Source organism: Callorhinus ursinus, unplaced genomic scaffold (genome assembly GCF_003265705.2).
Source record: "Callorhinus ursinus isolate GAN/ISIS: 27379988/994484 unplaced genomic scaffold, GSC_fseal_2.0 scaffold7, whole genome shotgun sequence".
NCBI classification, from domain to species: domain Eukaryota; kingdom Metazoa; phylum Chordata; class Mammalia; order Carnivora; family Otariidae; genus Callorhinus; species Callorhinus ursinus.
This window is the reverse complement of record NW_027397069.1, coordinates 64,123,835-64,144,963: the sequence shown is the minus strand read 5'-3', so window position 1 is coordinate 64,144,963 and position 21,129 is coordinate 64,123,835. Positions and strand designations below refer to the sequence as shown.

General features: G+C 45.0%; 1 protein-coding gene across 2 annotated transcripts in view; it reads left to right on the top strand.

The window, feature by feature from the left end:
* Positions 1–10,274: 10,274 nt before the first annotated feature.
* Positions 10,275–21,129, top strand: part of KL (klotho) — a 43,741-nt gene continuing 32,886 nt past the window's right edge. The window contains exon 1 of one of the 2 annotated variants that reach the window (XM_073894698.1): positions 10,275–10,706. In XM_073894698.1, the coding sequence (XP_073750799.1) occupies positions 10,308–10,706 (399 nt within the window). In that variant the 5' untranslated portion in view covers positions 10,275–10,307. Of the gene's footprint in view, positions 10,707–10,743; positions 11,647–21,129 lie in introns of those variants that run through there. The other variant, XM_025875049.2, reaches the window with a different exon arrangement.

Below are 21,129 nucleotides of genomic sequence, written 5' to 3'. Positions count from 1 at the left end.
TTCTTTTTTCCTCCTCAGAGGTAAGGGATGGGCAGGAAGTATTTATAAAGGAAAAAATAAAAGGAAAAAAAATTCCCTCCAATTCCGTGCCTCAGAAGTACGCATCTGGCAAATCTTCAACCAGGAGATTAGAAAAAGAAATCTAAATTTGTAACATAATTTATGTAAATTTCCCCTATTGCAGGGCATTGGGGACTTTCCTATTGTCTTCTATCACAAGCAGTGCCACAGGATGTTTGTTCACTTACATCTTTATGCATTTGTTGCTGCTATTACTGTAGGATAGGGTCCTTGAAGCGGCATTTCTGAATTATAAGGTGTGGGCATGTGTAGTTTTCATAGATAATGACAAATTACCCTCCTCCAAAGTTGTAAGATTTACATGTTTATCAGTAGTATGTGAATGCACATTTTCCTGCACTCGAACACTAAATGTGATTTCTTTCCTGTTTTTAGGTGAAAAATGGTATCTCTCTCTTTTAACAATGTTCTTTTGCTTTCCATTCGTTTGGTAGTTGATAAACTACCAAATAAGCAAAGCTTATTTGCTTAATGTTTATTTGACATTTTAATTTTTTCCTTTGTGACATGCCTATTCATATTTTTTAAAAGATTTATTTATTTACTTATTTTAGAGAGGAGGGGGAGATAGGCAGAGGGAGAGGGAAGAGAAAAGCAGACTCCCTGCTGAGAGCAGAGCCCGACAACCCTGAGATCATGACATGAGCCGAAACCAAGAGTCCAACGCTTAACTGACTGAGCCACCCAGGCATCCTGCCTAGTTGTAATTTTTGACGATTTTTGCACTGAGTTCATTGCCTTATTTATTTATTTACAGGGACTCTATAAATGACAGCTATTAACTCTGCAAATATTTTCTTCCAGATCTGTCATTTGTCTCTAATTCTAAGTAGTGTCTTTGATTGCTCAGTTAACATTGTCAGTCTTTTCCTTTATGTTTTCTGGGTTTTGCTTCATGCTGGAAAAGGCTTTCTTCACAAGATTATAAACATATTCTCTTATATTTTTCTACTATTTTTATACATTTTTCACTTTGCTAAATTTAGTCCATTAGGAATATTTTGTTATAATGGTGTGAATCTGGACTCTAATTTTATTATTATTTTTTCAAACAAATGGCCATTTTTACCAGTTTAAAAAAAAAATCCCTCCCTCCATTTTAGCTTATAGTTAAATCATTGTTAAATTATTGTATTTCTCCATCTATCCGTCCTTCCAAAGCTGTTTTGTACATTCCAGTATGTTTTACTATTTTTTCACTATACCTATTCCAGTAATACATTGTTTTGTTTATATTAGTAAAAATTCTTCCTTATTCTTCCTTTCGTGATTTTCTTGACTACTTTTGCACACTTTACATTTCTTCTCTGACACTGAATATTTTTCATGTTTATACTCTATCTGATTTGTTCTCCTGTGAGTTCTTTGTGCACTTTGCTGATTTAAGCCCGGTGACTTTGAGATGGGAACTTGAAATTTCCCAGTTGAAGTGCAGGGCAGGCTCTGTAGGTGTGGAGCGGAAGGGCAGGGATCAGATCATGGTAGAGAGATTCTAGTTTGTGACTCACCCTCACAAGTGAAACCAAGGAATAGATGAGCTCTCAGAAGAAAGGTTTTGGGAGAGAGATGGGTGGAGGGCCAAGGACTAGCAGATGAGGATGGTCAACAAGAAGGAGAGGAGCCAAACTAGGATCACAAAATTCATACCAAAGAAAAATTATAAAGATCAAAATGCCCAGGGTACATAGAGGTTCTTGCTGAAAAAATAAGACTTTCAGGTTCTCTGTTTAGAAAGAGATGGCCAAAATAGTGTGGGTACAACATCAGTACTGTTGGCAGAGGATGGGTAGGCAATTCAGCTGTCACTTGCTCAAGGGGACAGACACTACATCCAAGTTTTATTGGTTACACTAGGATAGTGATGCATTTTTCTATGCTGGTAATAAATTCCAACTAATTAATTCACTTTCTGCTTTAACCAATGCCCCTGATGACTCAGGACATCAACTTCAAGCCCATGGCCAGGGCAGAATGGCAATCTTTTGAGTGCACCAGAGGGATGCTAATTGGGCCATCCAAGCTCTGAACCATTGCCCTTGGTCCTGATCAACAACAGAGACAGGCCATATGCCAAGAAACAGCAAACCCAGTTTTGTGTTGTATGAAAAGTATAGCTCTGTTGTCATCTCAGTGAGAAACAGGTCATAAAATTGTGAGTTTAAACACAGGCAGTTAGACAACCTGAAATACTGCATCAAGTATTTGAGATAAATGTGGTTATATAGATAGTTACTTTAAAAATGCCTGCTGTGTAGCTTTAATCCTGCTGTTCGGTGATGTCTATCATTTTTTGTTGACTCTTCAGGAAGTTCACTATTGTGGCTTTTACTTTTTTCATACTCATCCAGCTTGCAGGCTCTCAGCAGTTGAACTAGGCTTCTGTTCTACTCAAAGATAGAAACCATTAGTTTTAAGTTTCATGTCATTCCCCTGACTGCCCCCCATCAGCCTCTCACCTCAAAATATACGTCTACACCTTCATCTCTGCCTCCAAAGCTCTCTGTGGCTTCACCCACATTTCTTCCTTTCTTCTCTCAAGGAGATACAGCCCTTCCTCACTTTGGACCAAAATTTTTGACATGATACCTCCTTTAATTTGCAAACAAGTTAAAATGACAGATAATGTTGAAAGGTTTCATTGAAAAATCACCAATCCCCTGATTTCACCCCTTTCAACTCTTTCAGCTGTGCTTTTTCTTGGTATTTCACCTCCATGTTTAAAAATAATGTGTATGTACCACTTTATTTTTTTAAAGTTAATTATTTTTTTTTCACGTGGGAGAAGGGCAGAGGGAGGGAGAATCTTAAACAGACTTCATGCCCAGCACATGAACCCGACGCAGGGCTCAATTTCACAACCCCGACATTATGACTCAAGCTGAAGTCAAGAGTCGAACTCTTAACTGACTGAGCCACCCAGGCGCCCTGCGCCACCTGCTCTTGAACATTTATAAATTGGCCAACACAGTTATAATCATACTTCTCTATTATATTCATATAAAGTGTACATGAGTAAAATTCATTCACAGCTGAGCCAAGTAGTATATTGTATGTAACATTTCCTTTATCATATAACTTTTTTTTCCCTGAGGAAGGGATTACCTCATTTTTTTTTCTCTCTTTGAGTCTGGTCCTGATGCTTGCTTTGTCTTTTTAGACTGTGCTTGTGTTTGCCTTTTAGCATGCAATTCTGTAGTTTTTTTGTTGAAGGCTGGACATGATATACATGGTCAAAGGAACTGAGAGGTTTTATTGTGAGGTTTGACGTTTATCTGGCTAGAAGTTAGTCTGTGTTTACTGTGGTATCAGAAGCTGAAATTTCTTCCAGTGTCCTTGTTTTTTGTCTTTTCTTATCATCTTTGGATTTTTCTATAAACGTCTTAAATCGAGTCTGAAGCTCACTGTTCTGTTGGTTATGATCCCCTGTTACTATACAGGAGTCCTTTGATGTAGTAGTAAGGTGTGGGGGCAGGGGAATCATTCTGTAGTCCCATGACTGGGTCTCCGTCTATTACTGGACCTGACTTGGAGATCTTTCTTCCTCCACGTTGAAGGCTAGTGGGAGCTGGAGTTGGGTATTTCCTGTCCCCCAGGATGGTTAGGCATTGGGAACATCCCAGTTGGTTAGCTCTGGTAAAGCAGTTTCCCTTGAGAGCAGGCCCTGTTAAGGAGAACGGAGAGGTATGAGTGATATCAGAATGGTTACTTTCCCTCCTTCTGCCAGAAGCACAAGAGGCTTTTTCTCCCATCTTCACAGTGAGAATCTGCTAGGGCCCATGGAGGTAAACTTCACAGAAGTGTGGGGGCCCCCTCAGAGGTTTTAACGCTCAAGCTTGTTCACACTGTATCTCCAGCTATCTATCAATTACAGCTTAAAGCTTTCTTACTCTAGTGGCCCCAGCTGTGGGTGTCTGCTTCTGGTAAGCTGTGATTTCATTACCCCAACCGTCTTTCCAGTTCTGGGGGCAACAGTTTGCCCTGTGACCTCATGTCTTTGATGCATCTAAGAAGAGTTGTTGATTTTCAGTTTGTTCAAGTTTTTTTTTTCTTGATGTGAGGATGGGAGTGATGACTTCTGAGCTGTTTACACATCAGCCCGAAACCTGAAATCCGTTACTTTGAATTTCTGGCTAAGTTTTCTCATTCACTCCTAAAACCCTGTAAAATCTCTCTCAACGAAGTTTATCAGATTTCTATCTGTTCCTTTTGTGTGTTTGTTTATTTCCCGGAGACACCTTCTTGAAGCCCTCTGTTCTGCTTCTGCCTCGACTGTTTATGCTCTAATTGGCTGCATCCTGAGGTTTCCTTTTGCTATAATCCTGTAAGTTCCCTTCATGTTTCATCTGCCTTCTACCCTCTGTTTCATGAACTCATATTTTCTTCTTTTTCGGTTTACTTCCTCGTATTAGTGGAGTACATATTTTTATAGCTTCAGAAAAAAGATGCATTTGAAAGCACCTTTTAAAAGATCCTTGATACCTGAAAATGCCTACTTTACTCTCATACTTGATTACTGGTTTGGTGGGGCACAGGATTCTAGGATGAAAATAATTTTCCTTTAGAAAATTGACATCATTGTCCTCTGATTTTCCATGTTACTCTTGAGAAGTCCAGTGCCACTTTGGTTCTTGGTTTTTCTTTTTTTGTTTTGTTTTTGTTTAAATGCTGAAGCTTTAGGAATTTATCTTTATCTCTGGTATTCTGAAATTCCACGAAGATGTGCCTTACTTTGGATCTTTTATTATGATTGGGCAGCTTAGACCCATTTCCCTGGAACCTCATGATCTTCAATTCTGAATTTCCTGTTTGTTCTGTTTTGAACTCCTTTAAGTTCGATGTTTGATCTAAATTTTCCTGAATCTTTATTTCCTATTTTCGAATGCTTTATTTTTTGTATAGTTTTTAAGGTATTTTCTTATTTCCCGGTACTTTTACCAAATTCAAAATTGTATTTTTATTTGGTACGATATTCTTACTTTCCACAAGTTCTGTTTTGGATCGCTATTTTTCCTATTTTTATCCTTATCCTATTCTTGTACCATAGATGCAATACCTTCTCTGACTTGAAAAAAAGTAATGACAGTTTTGTACGCCTGCCCAAGGAGCTTTCCTTCCTATATCTGGTGTTTCTTGGCTGTTCTTTTATATCCAAGGATGAGTCACTAAAAAGCTGTCTGGAAGCCTTATGTGCATAGGCAGGGCTCGTGGCAGATGGAGCTTTATTGCCAGGTGCTCTGATGGAGTCCTGGAGCTAGCCTGGGGAAGGCCGGGGGTCCCACTCTTGCTCTGCAGAATCTTATCTACTCTCCTAATGCCACGCCCATGCTCTTCTCCATATGTGCTGTCCCCCAGGCTGTAGCCTCTTTGGATCCATTTCATCAGACAGACGAAGTTCCCCGTAGAGCTAAGGAATGAGGAATGCCAGACTGTGTGGAAGAGCAGAAAATTGGGATCTCCTCATTCCTGTTTTCAGGCCCCCAGCTGCGTATTTCTTCCACAGTGTCTCAGACTTTGAGCCTTTCTGGAGCGATGCCAGGTAATTCATCTTGCTTCTCATACATCTCTCTCTCTCAGCTAATTCACGTACCAGTCCTTCATCTTCATTTCCTGCCCGTGTACTAACCTCTCTCGATTTCATTGCATATAAATATGTCTCTTATTCTCATATTGAGGGTAGTTTTGAGAAAGGGAGTAGAGACATGTCGACTGCGGCAACTCGATGCCCTCAGGCCCCAGTGCCACGCTGCCTGCTTCTAGACATGACCTTGTGTCAGGACGTGTTTAGCTGGGCTATAATTAGTTCCGGGCTAGGGAGGCAGCAGTGTCACTTAGGAGGACGGGGTGGGGAGGGGGAGAGGGTGCAGGTTCCAAGCCCTCGGGCTCCCTGCTCTGCTCAGAAGAGTTGGAGCCCTCCAGGAATGCTCACTTTCCACAGGCTGCCGAAGCCGCCAGAACCCACGCAGGTGCCTCCATCACCCACTTCAGCTCCACAGAGCTCAGCGGAGCTGCAGCTGCCCAGGAGCCCACCTCGTGGTGTTTTGAGGGCCACCAGGCAACCCTCCCAGAAAAATGGGTCGAATTAATCATCTACGTGGCCCTAGTCCTCCTCCAATGGCTGGTGGATGGGGAAGGTAAATGTCTGCTCTAGGAAGCAGACAACTGGACATGCACATTCATAACTGAGGGAAACCATCAAGAAGTAGAGCGCTGACCATGCTGGACAAGGAATTGAATGCGTATGCCTGAACAAGGATTGCTCTGTGTCCTCACAGACAAATGAGGTCGTGCTGGGAATTCTCTCCCCAGGGATCTGGCATGACCGACATGCAGTTCTATAAATGTACATGTTTGTCTCATCATTTTGTATAGTTTTTGAAAGTATTAATGTAGTTTTAATAAGTAAATATTTTTAGGTTACAGAACTTGACTTCTCATCTTTGTATAATTAAAAAACTCCAAATTTGAAGAAAAATAAAAGGTTGTGTATTCAGTCTTCGTGGAACTCCCTTTGTCGCTTCCTTAGTAGCTTTTGGTCCGCCTCCCTGTGGCACTGGCTCATGCTGCCTTCTCCATCCTTCCAGCATTCCAGCTGCACGCTCCTGTTCTTGTGCTCTTTTTACGGTCTCCCTGTTCAATATGCTGGGACCTCCAAAGCCTCCAGCCATCTACTTTAGATTGCAGCTGCCACTGTACAGTATTCTGCTTCACCAAAAAGACGAACTCCTGGACTCCCGATTCTCCTTCTCCTTCCTGACCTCTCCTCCACTGTGCACAAACAGGTGCAGAGTTGCTCACCCTGAAAAATGTCCTCTCTACCGTGCAAACCCCTCAAGTGACCATCTTCTCGCATTCCTCCCACTGGCCAGCATCTCAGCCGAGTCTGTACTGCTGGCCTCTATCTCCTCAGCCCCCACAGACTGCTTCACTGACGCCTCACACCGCAACCTGGCTTGAGCCCCCCGCCATACAACTTAAATAAAATCTGCCTCCAAAAGCAGCAGATGATCTAAATTCTAGATCGGTTGTCTTTTCTCAAAAAGTTTGATCACCTCTCCTTGGCTTGAAATACACATGATCCTGAGACTTGAGGCACTCCCTTATGGGTCTTGTTTTCTTTTTTTTTTTTTCCCCTTCCTTACTCCACCCTCTCTCCCCGAGACCTATACTAACACTTGGCCCTTGGCTTTTAGTTGTCCCTTTTGGAATACCCTCATTTTATCCACAATCCCAGTATCCAAATTTCTGGTCCAAATCTCCAGCCTGTAACTGCCTTTTCAGTCCACTCTTGCCCTGCATAAATAGGTGTTTTTCATACAAATATACTGTGAACACTTTTCTTCTTCCAGATTTTGCTTCTCTGTCATCCTTGCCTCCAGATCTCCTTGCCAATTTTACTCTTTAAACCCCAGGTATTGGGCGCCTGGATGGCTCAGTTGGTTAAGCGACTGCCTTCGGCTCAGGTCATGATCCTGGAGTCCCGGGATCGAGTCCCACATCGGGCTCCCTGCTCAGCGGGGAGTCTGCTCCTCCCTTTGACCCTCCCCCCTCTCATGCTCTCTCTATCTCATTCTCTCTCAAATTAATAAATAAAATCTTTTAAAAAAATATTTAATAAATAAACCCCAGATATTGTCCCATTTCTTTGTGAAACTTCTCCATCCAACTCAAAATAGGATAACTTTTTTTTCCCCCGAATTCCTGTAACAGCTATCATGTGTGTCATTTGTGAGTGCTCAACAATGTATTTATTATCAACATTCTTTACCCTGTTTCTCCAGTCCAGTGTTGTCTTTGAAGGCAGGGGGTGTCACCTGTGATTTGAAGTCTTAAGCTCCTCATGGTTGCTTTGCCCATGGTTGTTGCTCAGAGAGATTGTCGGTGATGTTATCAGTACCTCCCCATAGAGGCTGAATGTCACGGCTGGTGAGCTGAGAGCTTGTGAGGTTGGTGTTGTGTTTGGGCCCATGTTGGTTGGTGGACTTCCTTTTGCTCCCTTGGCCGGGGAGGGCGCTAGTCGTCCCTGGAGCCCACAGAAGTTCTGGTGAGGAGCGACTGGAGAAGGAATGTGGATGATGGGCAGCTTGAGGACCACCTTTATTTAGGTTGTTGAAAATCATCACCATGACAGAAGTCTGTAAGTAAATTTTAAAATTTCCCTTCCTTTGATGCATCAATAACTCCACCTTCATATTCAAAGCACAGCAAGGAATTAATCTCTTATTTACCGGCGAACAAAGCATTGACTGGAACCCACATTTTAGAATTTGAACGTAGTGTGAAAGATGAGAACCAAAATAAAACTGAACAAATGAGGAGCAACACCTGCAGTTATTCACACTTCAGGAATCCAGAATTTAATAACCACGAACAGAAACTCAAAAAAACAGCAAGTTCCGGAAATAAACTTTAATTATCATGAGTCTTCATCATTGGGTTAAATAAACTATCGTCTGAGAATATCTCTGCAAATGCTGAAGTTCTGATGTCCTTAGGAGAGATGAACTTCAAATGTGAGCATTTAATCAAATGGGTCCTTTCTTTTAATCACCGCTCTAAAACAAAAACAAAACAAAAACCTCTCTCATTTTTGTTTCTGTTTTTTTAACCGTTGGTTAAATAAAAGTTGCAATAGATACAATCTGCCCTGAGCAAACAGACCATACATCAATAAGCCAACACTTAAGTCTAAGCTGTTTTCCATGAGCCCCATGAAGCATTGCTAATTGAAACGTAACAAGCTATAATGCAGCAAATGCTCTAGTCTTGGGCTCTAGAATGGAAATGTGATCCTGCAGACATAAGGGCTTTTTCATTTAGCTGGAAGCGAGTGTGCCCGTGCAGTTGTGTGGCGTAATGTTTTCAATTGCTGAAGTGTCACTCTTTGTTATTTCACATTTATTGAAAAATGTAAATGCCACATGTAAGAGAATAACGATAGGTCTTGTTCCAGTCTGATGGCTTAATCCTACTAATCATGATAATATATGCTAGCCGGAGTTGGGACTATTTAATAAGACACTGGAATAAATCTGTTGTGCTTACACTTAAAGGAAATTAATAAAACTGCCTGCGTCGGCAACATTTAAAATTTTACTGCTTTTACATTTGTAAGAAACAGCACAAGGATGACCATTTGACAAGAACGGATGTACCTCAGTGAGGATCTTGGTCATCGAGCACAGGTGCAGATGTGCCCAGAGTGAGACACATGGGACTGGAGAGGGAGGAAAAGATATGAGCCCGATCTTAGGTTTGTGCTTTCCATGACTGAGTCATCTGTGTGCACATTTTTACATTTGCATTTCGCAGGCCTCTCAGGTGACAGGGCAGACGTGGCCATGGCCACCTGCATTGTACAGATGAGATTCCTAAAGCTTGGAGGAGAGATTGTTTCACAAAGGTGGGGCCCAGGCTGTCCACTCGCCACCGGATGTACATCAGGTATTCATAGACCGTCTATATACACCTTCAAATGGAGATTGTGCTTCCACAGCTTCTGTCAAAAAGCTCCTGGCAACTGGAAAAACCTCAGGAATCTCTTGTTGTAGTGGGCGGGAGTGGTTGTTTGGGCTAGACCCCTCCACCCCTTTCCCTTCTCAGCTCAGGTGGCATCTGTGGGACCCAGGGACCTCGGCCTCCAGAACAGCTGCGGGCACAACTTTGCACAGAGAAGTTACTTGCTAAGTCCAGAGCTGAAAGCTACAACGTGATTATTCATAAAACACATGCAAAAGGATAAAAAAAAAAGTGCACGACAGTTATTCAAAGTGGAAACCTTGGTACTTTGTTTCTTTAAAAAGTGTTTTTTTGTTTGTTTTGTTTTGTTTTAATAAGAACAGTCAAAACTGTCATGACATGAACATGCCACCTTCCCCTTCCTCTGGGCCGTGGGCAAGTAATTCTGCAGGATGTAACTTAAGGACAAGTACTGGCTTGAAATGGTTAAAAGGTCACTGTCTGAGGGAGAGTCAAGCAAAGTGTCAAGGCAACCCAAGCATCTGCTTTGTCTTCCTTGCAGGCTTTCTAGACTGGGGCCTGGGGGACCGACCATCCGTCAGCGCGGCAGTGGGACGGCTCTCCGCGAGAGCATCTTACCTAAAGACTCTAAAGGAAAGTGGGCCACGAGTCGCTCTCTCACCACATTCCAAGTTCCCACCTGACTCCCCCCCCCCGCCCCCCGCCGCCCTCCCGATACGATCTCGGCCAATTCCTAATCGGTTCTAGCGATGTCAGTCTGCAACTGTTCTCGGCCTCCGAGTGGCAGCAAGGAGAAACAAGGTGCTTCTCCGCTTGGCGGACTCCGAGAGGGCAGGCAAAGAACCCGCGCGAACTCGGGGAAAGTTGGTGGGTCGCCTTCCCTCCTCGACGAACGCCGGCTCGATGGCTTCTCCCAGCGGTGCGCGCGGAGGGGAACGAGAAGCCGGCGCGGAGAGAACTCGCGTTGCCGAACCTCCTCTGCGGCTCCGGGGAGCAGCGAGGAACAGGTGCCTTTTCTCCGACGTCCCGGAGTGGCGCCCGTTGCACCTTGCCCGCTGCCGCGCCTCCTCCCCGGCACGCGCTCGCCCTTTGCGCCCCCGCCCCCCACTCCAGGGCGGGCGGCGGGAGGGGGAAGCGCCGCCTCGCAGGTAATTATTGCCAGCGGGGCCCGGCGGGGAAGCGGGGGTGGGCGCGCCAGCAGGGGCGGGCGGCGCGGCGGGGCGCCGGCAATATAGGGGTGCGGCGCGGCGCCCCAGCGCCCGGCTCCCTCGCAGCATGCCCGCCCGCGCCCAGCCGCGCCGCCTGCGGCCGCCGCCGCCGCTGCCGCTGCTGCTGCTGCTGGCCCTGGGCGGCCGCCGCCTGCACGCCGAGCCCGGCGACGGGGCGCAGACCTGGGCCCGCTTCGCGCAGCCTCCTGCCCCCGAGGCTGCGGGCCTCCTCCACGACACCTTCCCCGACGGCTTCCTGTGGGCCGTGGGCAGCGCCGCCTACCAGACGGAGGGCGGCTGGCGGCAGCACGGCAAGGGCCCATCCATCTGGGACACTTTCACCCACCACCCCCCGGCGCCCCCGGGAGACTCCCCGGTAGCCGGCCTGCCGTCGGGCGCCCGGTCTCCGTCCCCGCCCGCTACCGGGGACGTGGCCAGCGACGGCTACAACAACGTCTTCCGGGATACGGAGGGGCTGCGCGAGCTCGGGGTCACCCACTACCGCTTCTCCATCTCGTGGGCGCGGGTGCTCCCCAATGGCAGCGCGGGCGCCCCCAACCGCGAGGGGCTGCGCTACTACCGGCGCCTGCTGGAGCGGCTGCGGGAGCTGGGCGTGCAGCCCGTGGTCACCCTGTACCACTGGGACCTGCCCCAGCGCCTGCAGGACGCCTACGGCGGCTGGGCCAACCGCGCCCTGGCCGACCACTTCAGGGATTACGCCGAGCTCTGCTTCCGCCACTTCGGCGGCCAGGTCAAGTACTGGATCACCATCGACAACCCCTACGTGGTGGCCTGGCACGGCTACGCCACCGGGCGCCTGGCCCCGGGCGTCCGGGGCAGCCCGCGGCTCGGGTACCTGGTGGCGCACAACCTCCTCCTGGTGAGTTCGAGGGGCCAGGCAGAGGGCCACGCAGGGAGAGGGCCTCTGAGACGCCAGGGGCGAGTGGGGGGCCTGAGCCTCCAGCCTAGAGGAGGCTCCCTTTGAAGTCAATCATGAGGTCTCCTAGGATTCGCATCCTGGGGGGTGAGCTGAGCAGCTGGGGCGTCCCCAGGAAGCCAAACAGTTGGGAATGGGGAGAGAGAAAGGGTAGCTCCTTTCTCTGGGTGCAGAGGAATCCCTAGAGGTAAGGAGGGGACGCTTCCCTAATAGTACCTACGGGGAGAGTGAGGAGGGTGGATGAAAGAAACAGGTTTGTTAGGGAGCCTTGCAGATAGCAGTACTTACTCTCTGCTAGAGTTTGTGGAGATGTCGTGAGTTCAGTGTTAATCCAATGAGATCTGCCTTGTGTGTGTGGCCCACGTACACACTGCAGCAAATGCAAAGGTGTCAAAATCACAGCTCCTGGTGAGCCGGGCTTCAACTCTTTGGAAGTTCTTTCGGCGGCAGGTAGAACTGCATCCATCAACCATGCTAACCATCAGGGGTGTGAGGACCCCTTAAACAATCTTAAACAGAGCTAGCATTAAAAATAACAGAATCAACTACAGGATAATATAGATTGCGTCCTACAACTGTATTTCCATCATCCTTTCTCCAGTCCAAGGATTCCTTGGGGATGAGATTAGAGCCTGACACAACTGATTTTGACACCCTTGTGCAAAGACTTAATACATTTTGATAGCTGTATTATTGACATGCCATCATAAAGTTGTCTTTCAAATAATTCTTCTTCCTATTTCTCCTTCACTTAGTGCTCAAGATTAGGTCCCATTGATTTGAGGGTTCCTTCATAATGATGTCAGTTGTTGGTACATTTTGTACGGAGTTTTGTATCATGAGAGCAAGAATTTTTTTATGTGCAAATATTTTAATAAAAGTGTTCAAATGTCTAACTTCTGGTGCTGGATTTTGGTGACTTGGGAGCTTACTGAAGACCTATTTGAAATTGAAAATTAAGCCACATATTTTGAACAAATTCAAGATGAAAACCCCTTCTACACACTTTGAATTGAAGCCATAGATAACTGAGGCAGAATAGCACTGGGTTATTGAGGTGACTTAGTGCTTGAGCTGCTGCTAGTTGTCATAATGGCTAAATTAGGTTGTATGTCAGCTCCTGTTTGCTACCACAGACCGCAGAAGAACGTTGGATTTGTTGGAACAAAAAATTGTGATTTCAGATTGGTATATATTGTTTTCGTTAAGATACTTTAGAGTAATGGTAGGAAACTTTTTCAGTCTGTCCATTTTTTTAAAGGAATTAAAAGACCCTAAACATCACCTGTTCATGGTTGGTGATAGAAAAGTTATGGGAAGAACTGGCCCCTCTTCTGAAGAAAGCATAAGCAAATTTTAGTCATACCAGAAACAAGAGATTTGTGGACCAGCTGGAGGACCTAATAGACCATTCCTGCAAAATCACTGTTTTAGATTTAAATCATACACGTTCTGTTTTTAGAGTGCATGTAATAAACTCTGTATGTATACAAAAGTCATCAGTTTTAATTATAGTCACTTGCAGGATAATTGCATTTATAAAATCAGGAATTGGGACTGTAGGAGCTTTCTGGTACTTGGGTATTTGAAATAATCAACATGCTTTTGATTCTTGTTCCCACTTTTGGCCCTCTGATGAACTTTTCAGTTATATTTTTGTATTGTCACACAAAAAACTTGACAAACACTAACCATCCTTCCCAGAAGCACAGTGGACTTTGTATTCATAAGAAATTAGTCACAGGTGGACACTTGGTTTTGCCGATGCTGCAAACAAAATGCTAGTTGCTGTAAAACATTAATTTTGCTCTCAAATTTCTTTGGTTTGGAATTCAGTCATTCTTGTATGCTATGAAGAGGGAGCTCATCATCATCAGGACAGTATCTTAAGTTTTTCATGTGAGATATTTTCATTCTGTTTTCAATGTTCTTTCTTGGTGGATGTGTTAGGGAGAGGGAGGTAGGGAAGTTTTGACCTTATTTGAAAAGATAAAACATATGCTGCAGATTCTGGTAATAGAACATTTCAGCCAGGGCTTAGATATTGCTGTCAAGGCCACTAAGCCCCTAGGATAATTTTTTTTTTTTTTGCATTTGGGGATCTGATGCCGGTGAAGGAAAAGCTGGCCAGCACCTCTTCCCTGCCCTATTCTGTGCCACTAATTTACACGTGGGCTAAGGAGACCCCCTTAGGGAGACTGGGAATTTGAATGAAGCTCCTCTCCTCCCTGCCCCCCCCATTCAATAATCTTCGTCTGATGGCCTGGAGCACAGGAGGCAAGCCAAACAAACTGCAGAGTGAATAATGGGGGGGGGAGGGGACTCTGCTCAAAATGGAGGCCTCCATGTTCTTTTGGGGTCCTGGTACTGAGGTAAACCTTGAAAAAACAGTCCACGTGTGTGTGTGTGTGTGTGTGTGTGTGTGTGTGTGTGTAAAAGAGATAGGGACAGAGACTGAGACAGAGGGAGAAACAGAAGTAAAGGGTTTCCCTACAGAGCTCTAGGAACCCAGGTTGCTTTGCTCATCTGAGCATAACCTAGAAAGAGGATACACCTTTTCTCTGTGACTTGAAGAGAAGACTGCTCTGCCTTTACAGCTCTTGGAAGATAGTTCTTGCACTGGGGCCTATAGCTGGGATTCCAGCCCCAGCAGTGCCTCTGAGTTTTTGTTCTGCCCATGGATTTCTGAGAGGACCAGGACCCAGTTGAAGATACACGTGGGCCTCCCATGTGGGAGTCTAGCATATGTTTGTACAGGGAACCTGTGGGAAAAGACACTGTCTTTCACTTCAGGAGATGGAACAAGGAGAGAATACTTTGGACACTAATGGGTAGTACAGACACGACTGGTATTGAGCAAGCTATGCATTAAAATCAAGGCTCATGGCTTAGCTGATCTCTCTGAAGCATATGTCTAGACACTATTCTCTTTTCTTGACACACTTCCTCAGCTTGGTTCCTTTGCTTCCCCTCTCAGCTCACTGGCGATTCCCGAATCCACCGCACCTCACCTCTAGATATTGGAGGGCCCAGGGCTCCACGGATGGGCCTCTTCTCTAGAATAACTCCAAGTGAACTCTTTGAATACTCTAGATCCTGATGACTCCAAGTTTTGAGTCTCCAGCCAGAGCTTGTGCTCTGAGCTCCAGGCTTGGATGGACAACCACCTTCTCCACTTAGATGCCCAATGGGCACGCCACATCGAGCACCTCCAGAAGCAAACTGCTCTTCTTCCCATCTCCACTATGGCAACTCTGCTCTTTCAGTTGGTTGAGCCCCACACCTTAACTCCCCCCTTTCTCTCACATTTTACTTTCTGTCCATCAACAAATCCTACAGCCCTACCTATCGTCCAAATATATCCAGAATCCAACCACTTCCTCCTTTATGTACAGCCCTCAGATCCAAGCCCCCATCAGATTCTGCCTGGGTAGTTGGAATAGCCTCCTCGCTGATGTCCTTGCTTCTGCCCTTGCACCCTGCAGTGTGCCACGATGGACATTCTCAAGAATATCATCATGTGTGAACAAGACAAAGTCCCTTATTTATTAAAATCCCACTTTTCCTCCAAGAACCAGCTCACGTGTTCCCTGTGGCTCTGCACCTGAATGCCATCTCTTCCTTCTCTGGAATCCCACTGTGCTTCACTTCTGATGCCTCCTACCACATGCCTCCTTCATATAACCACTTGCCTTCTTTCTCTGTTACACTAGCTGGGCAATTCCTTAAGTAAAGAAACCATGTTCATCTATCCTAAAGTGCATCTTGTCCTTGGTAGGTGCTCAGTACGTACTCTGTACGTGGCTCCCGGCCATTCGACAACCTGATTTTTCATTTCCCAAGTAATAGTGAAGGCAATTTATCTGCCAGATACCTGCTCAAATTATATATGCCACATGCTTTTGGGAAGTGCTTTACCAATTTTCTTCTCATTAAAATATATTTGGTACATAGATGGAGGAATCAGCTGGGTTGAAAGTTAATGTATTTTGTAGAATAGTACTGAATTTCTGAGTGTGTTTAATCAGAAATAGTTAAAATATCTTCCAAAGGGCTTGACTCACTCCTCTTTGAATATCTGATTGAACATAGTGTTTTTTAAAGGTTATAGTCAAGTCCAAGAAAAATTTTAAGAGTAGGAAAACAACTAATAATTTCAAAATCATAGCAATGTTTAACAATGTCAATAGAAAAGAAGGAAAATACAAACTACTCAGCATTCAAATAATGTCATTGTGTACTTCTTAAGTACAAAATGAATGAATGCACAACTGTGTACCTGACTATGTAGTTAGTCATATCTTTGGCATATCTTCTGAGTTATATTAATTTTTCAAATAATATGATTGTTCTAAGCCAGAATTTTATTATAATTAATTTGTACAAAATGTGCCTTTCTTTTGATGAATGACATCTTTTTAAAGCATGAAGGAAAGTTTAGGTGTAGGAGGAGAATAGAATACATGCTTATTGGGAGGACAAGAAATAAAGAATGGGTGAGTAAAATACACTTACTGTCCTCCAGGATCCACATCTTCTCAGGAAACTGCTTAGTTATGCTTGTAATCCATTCTTAAACAGATAAGTATACTTATAAGAGAAGTAAGATATCTGTTTATAAGATAAACAGACGAGATACTTAAACAGATAATCTACTTTTTATATACTCTACTTTGATGTATTCTGTGTACAAAGCTAATCTGCAGGATCACTGTATCTCTTCACCTCTCTATCTTGGGATAAACTGTTACTTAGCCTTCAAAGTCTCGACACAAATATTCCCATTATATGATAACAACAGGCAGCGTGGATCATTCACTCATTTGTGACTCCTTGAGGTCACAGACTATAGTATCATATTTATTTTTAAATGTTTAATGCTTCTCTCGGTCCTTGGCACAGAGGAATATAATTGATATAATTTCTAATGAAGGAATAAATGCAGATATAAAATAATCTCTGTTTATTTCAGTATGTCCTTTCCCCCCTTTATTTATTAAGTAGACTCCACAGCTCGCATGGAGCCCAGTGCAGGGCTTGAGTTCACAATCCCGAGTCTCAGTCAAGAGTTGGAGGCTTAACCGATTGAGCCACCCAGGTGTCACCTTTTTTCTTCTAAGCTGAATACTTGGTGGGCTTTCTCATACTGTGTCTGGGGAGGAGTTTAAAGCAGTGAGGAAGAACTGGGAAAAAATTCCTACCCAGATAGTTAGATGACCTTTGTGCATTTCCAGGGCAAATAATAGGCCTTTTGTCCAGTGACAGAGAAAGAGGGAAGGGGAAGGACGCAGCCTCATAAGTGCCTGACCTGGAGGCTGCACGGTCCCTCCCACTCCTGTCCCATTGGCAGAGCTCGGTCACGTGGTGTAAGGAACCTGGGAATTCTTGTCCCGCCGCGCAACCGGAAGCTCAGCAAATAATTCTAATTATGTTGAAATCAGGTGGGAACAGATCATTCAGGACAACCAGTGATCTCTGCCACACGGCCAACCTCCCAGATATATTGTGAGAAGGAAAACAAAATCATGAATGTCAACATGTTTTGAAAAATGTAAAGAATTCTGCAAAGGTGAGGTATGAATTTATTGTCAATTGTAATAATAAAAAAAGTGAAAGCACTTGGGAAATGGTCCTCTTAAGCTATTTAGAAGAAAGGAATTAGACAAACACTTTAGAAATTGTTGCCCACTTAACTTCTTCACTTGCAGCTGGTTAGTACCCTATGGAATGAAGTCTTTGCGATTATTTCAATAGCACTTGACCAATTCAAATCATTTTTGAAATAACCTATTTTACATAAAACACATTACCCAATACCTTTAGTTGGACCCAGCATGGTGTTTAAAAGAAGTATACTAAAGTTTATGACTGTGCTAATTTGATATTTTGACTAAACTAAAGATAAATATTTAGTGACCTATGGTCTCTGAATAGATTTTTTTCTTGTTTGAAGTATGGATGTCAGAACATCATCCACGAACCATTATCTTTGTGGTTTGATGAAATACTCAAAATAAACTGAAAGCAGGGACACACGTCAAGTTTAAATACAATGGTTAAGCAAATACTATTTCCCATGTCTATAGTGCACCTTTATTTGACAAGTAGAATGTTGGAAATACAAGGGCCTGGGGATAATCCCAGATCAGATTTCTTCTGGGGACAAACTGCTTGCAGTGACCCTACGGGGGTCCTCTAGCTTCTGCTCCACTGTTTGCAGCAAGAGGAGCTTAAATGCTCGCAGGTAACCCACTCAGTTTTATCTTTTATATTGAACGGGAAGCCTGCCGCTCATTTCTGGGCTTTAGGACAGGAGTCACCTGTGGCTGGCTCTTGGCCTTTCCAAATCTCGAAGAATAAAACTAACTGCTTTCGGACGAGACAGCCTTTCAAATATCTGAAAAGGCCACTCTGTTCTTCCTAAGTATTTTCTTTTCATGCTGAAGTCGGCCCTGAGAAGAACCAGAGGGAGCTGGACATTTAGCCAAGGCCCATTTCTTGGGAGGCTGCACTGTGGCAGGCAGGCACGTTGCTGAATTCTGAGAATGCAAATGCGACCCTAGAGAGGCCTCTGTATCTTCTGACGCGGGAGGGTAAGGTGAAGTGGGACCTGGAAAAGTTGATCCCTGGTGGGGGCTGGGTGGGGGTTGGGTCATGGTCTTGGAGGAGCAGAGCAGTTGGACCTGTCTCCGCCCCAGCAGCCTGCACAAGGAGCTGGAGACGGGCATAGATGACTGAGGATAAGGGGCCTGAAGTATCCAGGCTCGGGGTCCTGAAGAGAATAGGGACCCCTGGCTATATCTACAGGTTCTTTTTGTAAGGGCCCAGGGGATGGTTCCAAAGCCACAGGGGAGGTGGGGGGTGGTAGGGAATGTACTTGGCCTCCAGGCTCCTGCCGGCCTTTTGGGGATGCTCCGCCTCCTTCGCACATAATGTCCCCTTCTCTCTGGATTCCTTATCACGTGGTCTTCTCCCTTGAGCCCCTTCTATCAGTGACCCTAGTTCTTCCCTGGTGTTGGCATCTCTTTACTCCATGTCAGGCCTTTCTTCGGGGGCTCAGCAGAAGTGGGGCAATGGTGGTAGGGTCTTTCGCTCAGGGCTCAGGTGCATCCTCCATGAAATTATCTGAAGTCAAACAAAAGTTGTAGCATGGATATTTTCAAAGCATACTTTTTAGGCTGCATGAGAGATTCCGTTTCCTCCTGTTTGCGTCATGGGGGCTGTGTTTGCTGTGAGCCAATCCCCATGCCCTTTCCACCCCTTCCTGGCCAGGGTTACATTTCAAAGCCTCCCTGCACCCACAGAGGACAAAAGGCTTCTCTCTGAGTCTGCAGGCTTGCCCCGGCTATATAAGAGGCTGGTGTTGGGGGGGGGCGGGGGCTGGTGGTTGGCAGTTTAAGGGTGGTGGGTCTCACATTGCCACCAAAAGAAGGATAAGGTAAGACCCCCGCCCTCAAGTCACTTATAGATGAGTCGGGGAGAGATAGTTGTCAAATAATGTATAAGTGCCTTAATATAAATAGTACCAGGAACGGTGAGGGTGCCAAGAAAGGAGGGATGGGTAAGAGTTTTGGGGGGGAGTCAGGGAAAACGATACTGATGAGATCAGGGGCTGGCAAGCTTTCTTGAAGAGGGCTAGGTTTTAGGCTTTGGGGGTCATGCAGTGTGTGTCGCAAGTACTCAGTTCTGTCCGTGTAGTGAGAAGGTGGCCATAGGCGACGTGGGGCTGAATGGGCACGGTGGCGTTCCGGGACAACTTCAGGTACAAACGTAGGTGTGGGCTCATATTGCTCGGGCTGGAGGGCAGGCACCCGACATAGGAGGGGCTAGTGGCGATCTGGGAGAGCAGCGTGCTGTCAGGACAGATGAGACGAGGTGGCCATTCGCCGCACAGGGTCAGGACTCGGAATGGCTGAAGCATCAGGAGAAAAGGAGGTAAAGAAGCTGGAAAAGTAAACCTAGAATTTGCCAAGGCCTCTCTTAAAATCTGATGTACCGAACAAATTTTAGTTGCCGCAGATGTTCAGTGTACATTTCTGGTTCTGAACGCTGACCTATGTTAATGCCGTCTGGGACGTTTTGGCTGTGACCTCCCTGCAGACTGGATTTGTCATCAGCTAAAACTTCCCAGGTGCTTTAATGTTTCCCCATGTGAGTTGCTGGTGAACCAGATCTCTCGTGAACTCTCCTTTTGTTGTTTATTTTTGAACTCTTCATCTTAGTAAATTTCATCTTCACTGTGCAAAGAAGAGGGTTACCACAGATGGTGGATAATCCTTGAAAAATGGAAATTACCGAAATATATTAAGGTGATCAGTTAAAGGAATAGCCATACATGTGTACCATGGAGTAGTATTTAGCTATTAGAAAATTGATGTATGGTGATGAAGAAGCTGCACGTGATATGTTGTTAAGAGAAGAATGCCAGTTAACGTTGTGCTTCTTACCTAGCTCTGCTGATAAATAAGCGTGATAAGTTGTATGCACTTTACAGTTCTTGGGCTGTGCGGGGCTCTCTAGCCCCTTCCTGACATGCCCGAACCTAGATTTGGTATTCCTCCTTTCTCCTCCCATAAAATCCTTCTCTAATAATACTTGACCCATTTTATTGAAGTGATTTGTTTGTTTGTCTTCCCTCAACAGACCTCAGCTTTGAGATGCCAGGAACCACGTTTAGCTTGCTTTCTATTTTATACCCAGAGCCTCCCAAGGCCCAGAGAGAGGGAGCATACAGGTGTTTGTTGCAGGAATGAAAGAATGCACCCTGTCCATGAAATGGGAAAGGAACAAAGTTAACAGTGGGTTATTTCTGGACGGCGGGATTGCAGATGATTTTTTTTCTTTCTGGTTATCTGGATTTTCTAATTTTTCTATAAGCAAAATGCATTACTTTTGTGATGGAGAAATAGCGTTTCTGGGAAAAGATGGCAAATTGAGTTTACCCATTAAATTTTTTTTTTTCTCTCTTGAAACCCCATCAAACTGTAGTAAAGAAGCTTAAAGAAAGAAGGCTGAGGAAGAACTGAGGGCAGGAGAGAAGGAGGGAAGGGAGGGGGAGAAAGACCCATGCAGTGGAGAGAGCAGAGTAGCAGCAAAGCTTTGAGGGCTGAAAAAGCAGATGGACGAGTGTTATTGACTGAGCAGGCTGGAGAAGGCGGACTGTTCAGTTGGCAGTGGGAGAGACCAAGAACCAGTCCTGTGATTGCTACGGCTCCGAGAGTAGCAAGACCAGATGCTCAGGAACCAGAGAAGGGCGTTAAGCGCTCATGTAAGAATTGGTTGAAAGCTGTTTAAGAAAGAACTAGATTTCTAGATCACCCCCTTCTCCTCACTGCTGCGCATCTGCCCCTTCTCCGTTCAGGAGAAAACAAGAGGTTAATTTTCTGGAGAGTATAGAATGGGAAGTGTCTGGGCTGAGGGATGTCA